The sequence below is a fragment of the Toxotes jaculatrix genome, chromosome 18 (genome assembly GCF_017976425.1).
Source record: "Toxotes jaculatrix isolate fToxJac2 chromosome 18, fToxJac2.pri, whole genome shotgun sequence".
In the NCBI taxonomy this organism is placed as follows: Eukaryota; Metazoa; Chordata; class Actinopteri; family Toxotidae; genus Toxotes; species Toxotes jaculatrix.
In genome coordinates this window covers 15,447,000-15,457,465 of record NC_054411.1, presented here as the reverse complement: position 1 = coordinate 15,457,465, position 10,466 = coordinate 15,447,000, and the positions used below count along the sequence as shown (strand labels likewise).

Below are 10,466 nucleotides of genomic sequence, written 5' to 3'. Positions count from 1 at the left end.
AGTGTAGCTTTTTCTCAGTCGGTGTGCAGCAGGTCGGCCGAACTGTGCAAAGTTTTATTATTGTCGTCCCAACAAATACAGATTGGCTCCTGTTTCCTGAGAGTCAAGGTGATTTAACGATGACAGATAAATGCCGTTGATAATTTATCGTGTAGTAAACATGTACTGTTTATGTGCGGTCAGCTGACGTCACCGTCACAGTCGCCACCAGCAGCAAATCTGAGCTGGGAGCTGCGCAGCCGCTCTGCGCATCCGTCGGCTGAGAGGTGGACAGCGCAGCCATTTCTCTGCCCCTCATGATAAACAAAAACAGGGGGCAGGATGGGATGGGATGGGGTGGGGGGTGCTGGTGGTGTTTGTCCATCACGCACTTAACTAACCTCCCGTCCGGGATTCATGGCTTCAGCAGCAGCAGCAGCACCTACCGCGGCTGAACTCTGCATCACCCACTGAGATCGGCGACCTCCAAACTTTCTCCCGATCCAACGCCTGCGCAGACGAACGCACGGCTCTCTGCTCCGTTTGGCTCATGTTTTTGTTTCTGTGTCAGCCATGGAGGAGAACGTGCGAGGAGGCGCCAGCGACCTCGCAACAATGCATGTGAAAACTGAGGCGGTGGATGAAAACACATCTGCGCCGGATTTGGGCAGTCGGGAGCCGCCTGCATGCAGAGGAGGAGGAGGAGGAGGGGGAGGAGGAGGAGGAGGAGTGGATCAGACTGCAGAGGAGCTGGCTGACACAGAGCTGCAAGCAGCCACGACAACTACTCCTGTACTGCTGTGTGAGTTGATTTATGATCACGACTAACGGGGCTTTATCTGTTTTTCTTTACAGTCCAAAACAGTAATGAGCAGAATGTTATATCCGATATACTAATGTAATGTTATTCAGTTTCCATACTGTATTTTCTAAACATTAGATCCTGTGAGTACCGACCGGTTCTTCACCACGTCAGGAGATGGAAAAACTTACCTGAAGATAGCTCCAGGTAATTAAGGATCAAAGGGGGAGGATCGTATTTTGGCTGATTGTTGTCAGTGTGAGATAGAGCTGAAATAATTAGTCAATAATTCAATAGTCGGCATCTGTGGGCAACAAGAAAAGGTCAGTGAACCTTTTGGATTTATCTGCGTTCCGTTATAAATTCTTCGTACATGATGAACAAGTAAAAGACTAATTTAACTAATAACACGGAAAATCATCATAACTGAATCACATTGTCTTGCATAATTGTAAACTAAATATTTTTTTGGTATTTGGACTTTTGGTCCAGCAGATTAAGACATCTGAAGATGTTACATTCTCTTTGAACAGGCAGAGAAATACAGCATTTTGTAATGCTTCATACAACAAACGATTAAACATAAGTTGCAGCCCTTATGTGAGCTCATCATCGTTTCCTCCCTCAGCTTCAGCGATGCCACCTGCTCCCTCAGAGAAGACGCTTCCCACCGGTTCAGATTTCTCTTCCAAAGCTGTTCTGTGTCTGATCGAGGCCGTCGGGCGCCGCTGGGGCCTGTATGAGACTCGGGAACGCTCACAGCTCTTTCAGAGTGTCCAGGAGGAGATGGCCTCGAAGGGGCACGTGCTTCCTGTTGAAAAGATCCGCCGCAAGTGGAACAACCTCATTGTCACTTACAAGAGGGTTAAAGACCGCAGCCGGGAGACGGGACATGCTAAAACGTCCTGGGAGTTCTTTGATGTAAGTCTGATAGTAGGAAAAGAAACCCGAGGAAAGGTGCTGGCCTGAGTGCCTTTGTGCTTTTGTGCTTTCATTAAAATGTTTTGATGTTTTCTCATTAACTTTGTATGGAAAGTTGATTTTGTTACTCTCAAATAACAGCAGCTGATCTGTGTGGCACGAATAACTTGAACTGTTCATGTCCTTTCCCCATCTCTTCGTGTCTGTCTCTTCTCCCTATAGTTGATGGATGCCACACTCTGCGACACCGTTGGCACTCAGATCATCAACAACAAAAGAAACAAAGGTGGAAACGTTGCTTCTGCACTCCCCTGTCCTTTGGCAAAGATCGCTGCCAAACCACAGTTTCCACAGCCCACCACCATTATCCGTCCTAATGGTGACTTTGCTGTGACTGGTGGTTTGGAGTCAGGTCAGGGAGCCGCCACAAGTCAAATCATCAGCAGCACTTCTGCCGTGACCTCAGTGACTACAGCAACCAGTAGCCCAACAAATGCTCCAGAAGTCAAACCGCTGATCGTCCTCAACGGTGACATTGTCACAACCAGTATTCATCCAGCCACCATTGTGCCATCTCCATCTTTTATCTCCTCACCTTGTTTTACAGAAACAGCGTCTACGTCTCCTTCCCTTGGCTCGAGCAGTAACACAGACCTCAACACATCTCGCTACATAAGCCGTAAAGCTCCATCCTTCTCATCGGGTGTCATACCTTTTTGTCTTAGTGCGCCAGTTAACAACAGTCAGAATCTCCTTGGCCTCTCCTCCTCCTCTTTCCCCCCTACGTCCTCCTGTCTCAGTTCTTCTGCTGCCGCCTCGTTATCTGTAACAACCATGTCGGGAACTGAAGGACAGAACCAGAAAGGAAACGAGGAGCAAAGCGGCACCGCTTTGCTCCAGGAGATTCTGAAGCGGCAGGAGGAGCAGGCCTACCTGGATCGAGTGGCTCGCCGCAGGGTTGAAGCCAGAGAGAAGAGGCGTGAGAGGAGGGAGGTGCGCATGGCAGAGTCCCTTGGCAGGATAGCCACGGCCCTGGAGCTGCTCTCGTCCAAACAGGACACAGTCATTGCCCTCCTGCAGAGACTGGCTGATCGGAAGTGATGTCAGGTGAAAGCCTGGAAAGCAGGGGATCTTTAACCTTCCTTCCCATCCTGAGATCATGTTTATGAAAACAGCCTAATACTCACACATAATGGAAATACAAAAAAAAAAAAGGAATAAAATCAAATGAACTGCTCGCTTTTTAAAATTTAGGATAAATGAAGTGTTGTATTATTGTTACATGTTTTACATTTTAGTGCATTAGAGTCACTGCACTAACATCCAATAAAACATTCTCCTCAAATGCACAGTTAAATAAGATTTTGTCTGGGTGAGTTACACTGTGCAGAAACAACGGCAAACTTTAGAGTTAAATGAAATTTAAGGTATCATCATTTTACTCAGGAGCTCTCTCTAGCAGCTTTGACTTAAAGTTGGAAGGATTTGACTCACGAGGTAGGAAACTTCATTCCGTTCCAGGGTCCCAGAATACAGAACATCTCACTCATCTTAGTCATGAATATATGAAGATTTAAATTTGATACACTGCCTCCGGTACTGTGACTGTGAGTTTCTCTCATCTTCTTGAAATAAGACAAGCTCTGTCGTCAACTTGAAGCCAGTTGGGTTACACCAGTTTGTATTGTGCTACTTGGAGTTAGTTTAAGGGTCCAGTACCAATAACTGGACCAGATAGGATGCTAATACCTTTATGCTGTTTCTTTCCAGCAAGTATTCCTCCCTGGCTTGATATCAACATCTGGCATTTACTTTTCTCAGTATTTTGTTTTTTCAAAGCAATTGAAGCAGCACGTAGGTTGTTATTAGGTATGCAGCCAAAGTAGTTAATTGCATTATTAATGCATTTTGACTGATTCTTTCACCAACCCAGATTCCTCATTTAGTCAAGACTTTGATCCAGATGAGACAGAGTCTCTCCTATGTAAGTGCATAAGAAGCCTGTTAACTGACGGACGTTCCTTATGCTGTCAGACTCATCCACTAATACCTACTGAATCTTCACTTTACCCCTAAGAGACAACAGACTTATTACATAATGTATGTATAATCAATTACTAAATAGCTAATACTGATGCATTAACTCAGAAGCAGCATTCTACTGTTGTAGCTGGCTGAGGTGGGGTTTTAACTATTTTATAAACAGTCATGAGTAGTTTAGTTCAGTGATTCCCCTCCAAGGAGTCACAGGATAAATCTGGAGGATCAGGAGATGATTAATGCCAGAGGGAAGAAGAAATAACAAACTTCTGCTTCCCAATCTGTACTGTTTGTGTTTGTTTATTTTTTTATTTTATTTTATTTTTTTTTTCTCATTTATCATTTGGGTTTTTGGGCTTTTGTTTTTGCATGTATTTGTGTGTGTGTGTGCGTACTGTACTGTCCACTAGGTGGTGCTTTTTATCTACAAATTGGGTTTTGGTTAATTACTAAAATTACTAATTACTAAATTATTTACTAAAATTTTCATTTTACATCTTCATCAGAGTGGTACAAAGTAACACACTCACCTCAAGTATATTTATTTAATAGTTTCCCTGTTTCCGTCTGTCCTTATAATACAAAACTCAAACTCTTTTCTATGATAAAAGTTTTATATACATGAATTAATTTGCTACCATGAATTAAGCCATAGTCTGTACACAGACAATCATTACATACTGACTTACAGGATGCACTATGCAGCTTTCATTTAGTTTACATCAGTTGACAGCCAATTCCAAACAATGGTCTCATTTTCCCCATGAAAGCACTGTTTTTATTTTAAATCATCACAGTCTCAAAGGTAAAAGTTTTACAGCTCAGTGCTTTCATGCCAGTAATCCTCTTGTATAGGAGAATATTTTTTAGACCATAAACCTGTGAAACTTAAACCACTGAGCCAGTGTCCTGCCCTCATTACCTTTCCTGCTCATACTTTCATTTTCATTTTTCATCTTACTCACTGCAAAACACGTTTTCTAGGACACAGCAGCAAGAAGAGAGCTGGGGAGAGAACTGCTCTGAACAAACAAACTTTACAAAGGCTCAGTCGGACTTTGAGAACGAATACGCTGAGGACCAGTTAGCTGTTAGCCAGAAACTCCTGTTAACACTGACATTATACAGTTTTTGGCAGCACAGTAGTTTGATCTGCCTCTGCCAAGAACATTGAAATCATGGCTGATCCAGAACAAAAGGATTTGGAAGAAGGTGAGTATGAGAATGAACTCTGAACTCTTCTTCTCTTTATTCTTATCCACTAAAATGATCTGCTGTTTTAGTTAAACTTCCAGTTTTAGCTGCCCATAAAGAGAGAAACCTTGTGGAAATGCTGGAAACAAAAACTACAGCTGTAGCTTAAAATCAGAGGATTCTTTCATGGGACAACTTCAGCTGCTAACTACTTTGTTCGTCTCATCACAGGAGTTATTTTTTAGCAAACAGCAGTCACACAGAAATCCAAATCATCATGTTGAGCAGCTGCAGGCAGATCAGAAAAATGAGGAGTGGTTTAACACGGTTTTTGTGTTGGGTTGCCTCAGTTCATACACACTGGGTGTCATTATTCTTCTGTTTTCCTTTGCATATGTAAGTTAAAAGAGATTTGGAGTATGAACATCTTAATATGGCAAAGTAAATTGTGTTAGAACAGATATTTTACAGTTTTATAGATGTAAGTAATGAGGAACTACACTGTAAGTAGGTCAACACTGACACTTTATATAGTTATATAGTGGGAGTGTCTGTGTTTGCTGACTATACCTGCACAGGTTGATAGCAGCCAGTAACAGGTTAAGGTGTTAGACATAAGACATACAGACTATGTTATTCTATTCTTCCCAGTCAGATGTGGAATCTTGGACAAGTTTCATTTTAAATTACTGAGCGTATGAACAATCAAACATGTTAAATACATTGTTCAAACATATGAACGCTGTACTACAGCCCCACAGATATAAGTCATAAGGAACTACACTCCTCTGTAAGTAGGTCAACACAGACCCTGAGTCATTAACTTCATATACATGTTTACATATATGTGTATTGTTTTTCCTGTGCAAAATCAGTAAGAATTACTGTACATTTTAAGATTCATGGCTCATTTTTGAAACTCCTACTGCATGTTGCTGTCTAAGACTGAAAATGTGGCATATACACCACCATATACTCCACAGTGCAGAGGTGAGAGCAGTGTTTTTAAAGAACAAAAACTACTGTGTCATGAAATGTTTCTCCTTTGTTGGATTGGCAGAGGTAAAGCCCTTGAGGATTATGCTCCTTGGGAAGAGTGGAGCAGGCAAGAGCTCGAGTGGGAACACAATCCTCGGTAGACACGTGTTTGAATCAGACATGAAGCTGACGAGAGTCACTCAACATTGTGAAAAGGAAGTTGGGACTGTTGGGAACGTGCCTGTTGATGTGATCGACACACCAGGGCTTTTTGAGACAGACCGCAACAAGGTGGACATTGTCCGAAATATTCTGCAGCGTGTGGGACTCCTTGAACCAGGACCTCACGCCTTTGTATATGTGGTCCCTGTAGGAAGGATGACTCAGGAAGATCAAGATACCAACACACTGATCGAAACGATGTTTGGCCCGAGAGTGTGGGACTACACCATCGTGCTGTTCACCCATGGGGATCGTCTGGATGGAAAAACAATCAATGACATCATTTCTGAAAGTGATAGCAACCTCCGCAACTTCATACGCAAGTGCAGTGGTGGCTTCCATGTCTTCAACAACAAAAACCCAGAGAACGTGGACCAGGTGACAAGCTTCGTGGAAAAGATCCAGACCCTGGTGGCCCTGAATGGAGGAACTCATTATGAAACAAAGCTGTATCCCGAAAAGGAGAGGAAGATCAGGGAGAGACAAGAGAGCATCCTGAAGGAGAGAGGTGAAGAGATCAGCCGCAAGGAGAGGCAGCTGCTGGATCGCTACAAGGGGGAGGAGCTGGAGATGATGAAGAAGGAGCTGTGGAGAAAAGAGGAGCACAGCGCAAGACTGGCTGCAGAGAAGGAGACAGGCTCGAGTAATCTGACATACCTCCTGGTCCTGTTAGCAGTGGGTCTACTGATAGGTTTTGCTCTTCGGGTGCCCTCTGTGTGGCTACTAGGACTAACAGTCATTTGGATTGGTATTTTCTGTAAGGAGTTTCCAAACCTTTCCAGAAAAATACCAATGCTTACTAAGAAAACCGAATAGCAGTGGTTTGAGGCATTTAGTATTTAGCATCTACTAATCAAGTGTACAACAGATGTTCATTAAATGAAATGAATTTTATTCCAGAGAAACTGCCTAGAAAACATATTTTTATCAGCCAGTAATTGGGAAATAGATATAACTTTACTTTTTTTTAAATTTTCTTGTCTCATCATGATTAAGATTTAAAGCACAACCTGTTGAAAATGCTGATATATTGGGTTTAAACAGGAACGTGGTTAAGTTTTCTAATAGTGATAACAATAACCCTCATAATAATAATAATGTTTTATCATCAATAAATCCAGAAATTGTGCAGCACATTTTATAGTTTTTATGAACTTCTTGTTAAATGTGACGTGTGCATAGCTGTTAATATTAAATGACTGAAAGAAAGAAACAAGTTATAAAGAAGTGTCTTGTGAGAATAACATGTTTAAGTAAGCTACTGTAATAAGTTAAACAGAACGTAGTTTTTCTTTTCCTCTCTTATGTGCCATCATAACTAACAGGTTGACTGTGACTGTAGTCTTCCTCTTCAGTGAACCTCTCAGTGAGGCTGTTGTGGTCTGACCTGAGCTCACCAAGTTCTGCTTTTCTTTGTTGATTTGATATTGCACTGTGTGATATGTTAGTTCTTTCTTCTATCACAGTTTAAAATGGTTTGAGGACATGTAGTCCTCAGTTATGTTTTGAGCATTTCTACAGTTCTGATAGTTAATTCTGGCTTCTCACCTATTTAATCTGCGTATGGTCCTTTGCTCATTTCTCAAGAAAATGACTTTTATTCATTGTTAAGTTTTATTCATTTTAAATGACTCCACAGTGCCATATCTCACTGTGCGCTGTATGTGGCATCATGGACATTTATGTAGAATAATCCTAACGGTCTTAAAGTTTTAGCTCACTCCATACTTCCAGAGATAACACTTGGGTGGAGCAATATTTAATGTTATCATAATAAAAGACTGATAATAAAAGTCATAAATTTACTACATTACTTCAAAAGGTGAGTGAAGTAAGTTTAAGCAGGTTTAACCTCCTGTTCGTTCCTGACTCGAGTCGTCTAATGTCATTAGCAAGCAACTGATTGACTGCAGTTTATTAAGAATAGCCCTTTCATGCTGATAATTTCATAAAGTTGTGAGACTTTATGAAATCACCATGAAAGCACCATACATCTACTTTAGGTCATTACTATTTCAAAGGTAAAAGTTTTACAGTGCTTTCATTCCAATAATCATCTTTTAGTAGAATATTTTTTAGACCACTGGTCATGTAAACCTGTGAAACTTAAACCACTGAGCCAGTGTCCCTCCCATGTGATGTTTCCTGCTCATACTTTCACTTTGATCCTGCTCATTATAAAACAGGTTTTCTAGGGCACAGCAGCAGTCGGACTTTGAGAACAAATACGCTGAGGGCCAGTTAGCTGTTAGCCAGAAACTCCTGTTAACACTGACATTATACAGTATTTGGCAGCACAGTAGTTTGATCTGCCTCTGCCAAGAACATTGAAATCATGGCTGATCCAGAACAAAAGGATTTGGAAGAAGGTGAGTATGAGAATGAACTCTGAACTTGTCTTCCATTTATTCTTATCCACTAAAATGATCTGCTGTTTTAGTTAAACTCCCAGTTTTAGCTGCCCATAAAGAGAGAAACCTTGTGGAAATGAAACTTATCTAATCTGATAGGAAACTACAGCTGTAGTTTAAAATCAGAGGATTCTTTCATGGGACTATTTTAGCCACCGATTACTTTGTCCATCTCATCACAGGAGTTATTTTTGAATCACAAAGGAAGCAAACAGCAGTCACACAGGAATCCAAATCATCATGTTGAACAGCTGCAGGCAGATCAGAAAAATGAGGAGTGGTTTAGCACAGCGGTTTTTGTATTTCCGAGACTAAAGCCTTTACCTATGGCATAAGGCAGCTCTGGAATCTAACATTAACTGCAGGTCTTCACTGGCTTCCTTGGATCAACCAGGGTTTTGTCACCTCATGTCTTACTTTGGTCTCAGTTCACACTTGGTGTCGTTACTCTTCTGCTTTCCTTTGCATATGCAAGTTAAAAGAGATTTAACGTTTGAACACTCAAACATGTTAAATACAGTGTTCAAACACATAAACACTGTACTTTACTACAGCCCCACAGATATAAGTCATAAGGGACTATGACTTTTTTTTAATCTACATCCATATCTATATATGAATCTAGCCATCTATGCACACACACACACACACACACACACACACACACACACACACACACACACACACACACACACACACACACACACACACACACACACACACACACATATATAAAAACATCCCATTATGGCATATACTCTTGTGCTCATACCATAAAGAGAGAAAGTTATAATCACCAATCTATGTGAAAATGAGAAAAGTAAACTTTAGTGATCAAGGTGAGAACATTTTTTTTTAAGAACAAAAACTACTGTGTCATGAAATGTTTCTCCTTTGTTGGATTGGCAGAGGTAAAGCCCCTGAGGATTATGCTTCTTGGGAAGAGTGGAGCAGGCAAGAGCTCGAGTGGGAACACAATCCTCGGTATACACGTGTTTGAATCAGACATGAAGCTGACGAGAGTCACTCAACATTGTGAAAAGGAAGTTGGGACTGTTGGGAACGTGCCTGTTGATGTGATCGACACACCAGGGCTTTTTGAGACAGACCGCAACAAGGTGGAAATTGTTCGAGACATTCTGCAGCGTGTGGGACTCCTTGAACCAGGACCTCACGCCTTTGTATATGTGGTCCCTGTAGGAAGGATGACTCAGGAAGATCAAGATACCAACACACTGATCGAAACGATGTTTGGCCCGAGAGTGTGGGACTACACCATCGTGCTGTTCACCCATGGGGATCGTCTGGATGGAAAAACAATCACTGACATTATTTCTGAAAGTGATGACAACCTCCGCAACTTCATACGCAAGTGCAGTGGTGGCTTCCATGTCTTCAACAACAAAAACCAAGAGGACGTGCACCAGGTGACAAGCTTCGTGGAAAAGATCCAGACCCTGGTGGCCCTGAATGGAGGAACTCATTATGAAACAAAGCTGTATCCCAAAAAGGAGAGGAAGATCAGGGAGAGACAGGAGAGCATCCTGAAGGAGAGAGGTGAAGAGATCAGCCTTAAGGAGAGGCAGCTGCTGGATAGTTACGACGGGGAGGAGCTGGAGATGATGAAGAAGGAGCTGTGGAGAAAAGAGGAGCACAGCGCAAGACTGGCTGCAGAATGGAAGACTAGCCTGATGAATCTGACATACCTCCTGGTCCTCGTACCAGTGAGTGTACTGATTACTGCCCTAGGCGTTTACCGTAAATAGAAAACAGAAATAATATTTTTCATTTCATTAAATCCAGAAATTAACTGCACACCTCTTGTTCCCCAAAGCTCAGCAAATAGAGGAAATAAGCCTGCTGCATTTTAGGTGAGTGAGTGGGTGGAATCAAGAGGGGGGTGGGATGGGAGGGGTTTA

General features: G+C 42.0%; 2 protein-coding genes across 2 annotated transcripts; both read left to right on the top strand.

The window, feature by feature from the left end:
* The first annotated feature begins 62 nt into the window (after positions 1-62).
* Positions 63-3,331, top strand: LOC121197959. The gene is made up of 4 exons (XM_041061746.1): positions 63-781; positions 920-988; positions 1,410-1,702; positions 1,925-3,331. The coding sequence occupies exons 1-4, from the start codon at positions 553-555 to the stop codon at positions 2,801-2,803; spliced, it is 1,470 nt and encodes a 489-aa protein (XP_040917680.1). The 5' UTR covers positions 63-552; the 3' UTR covers positions 2,804-3,331.
* Positions 3,332-4,716: 1,385 nt separating this feature from the next.
* On the top strand, positions 4,717-10,446 carry LOC121198283. The gene is made up of 6 exons (XM_041062293.1): positions 4,717-4,954; positions 5,997-6,951; positions 7,068-7,070; positions 8,323-8,383; positions 8,460-8,505; positions 9,457-10,446. Exons 1-6 carry the CDS (start codon positions 4,921-4,923, stop codon positions 10,311-10,313), a joined length of 1,956 nt encoding a protein of 651 aa, XP_040918227.1. The 5' UTR covers positions 4,717-4,920; the 3' UTR covers positions 10,314-10,446.
* Positions 10,447-10,466: the final 20 nt, after the last annotated feature.

Bases quoted from the DNA above. Each gene is read 5' to 3' on its own strand.
- LOC121197959 (XM_041061746.1), top strand. From the start codon at position 553: ATGGAGGAGAACGTGCGAGGAGGCGCCAGCGACCTCGCAACAATGCAT. The intron at 782-919 runs GTGAGTTGATTT...TCTAAACATTAG, and splicing joins AACTACTCCTGTACTGCTGT to ATCCTGTGAGTACCGACCGG. The intron at 1,703-1,924 runs GTAAGTCTGATA...TTCTCCCTATAG, and splicing joins CGTCCTGGGAGTTCTTTGAT to TTGATGGATGCCACACTCTG.
- LOC121198283 (XM_041062293.1), top strand. From the start codon at position 4,921: ATGGCTGATCCAGAACAAAAGGATTTGGAAGAAG. The intron at 4,955-5,996 runs GTGAGTATGAGA...TTGGATTGGCAG, and splicing joins ACAAAAGGATTTGGAAGAAG to AGGTAAAGCCCTTGAGGATT. The intron at 8,384-8,459 runs GTTAGCCAGAAA...GCCTCTGCCAAG, and splicing joins ACGCTGAGGGCCAGTTAGCT to AACATTGAAATCATGGCTGA.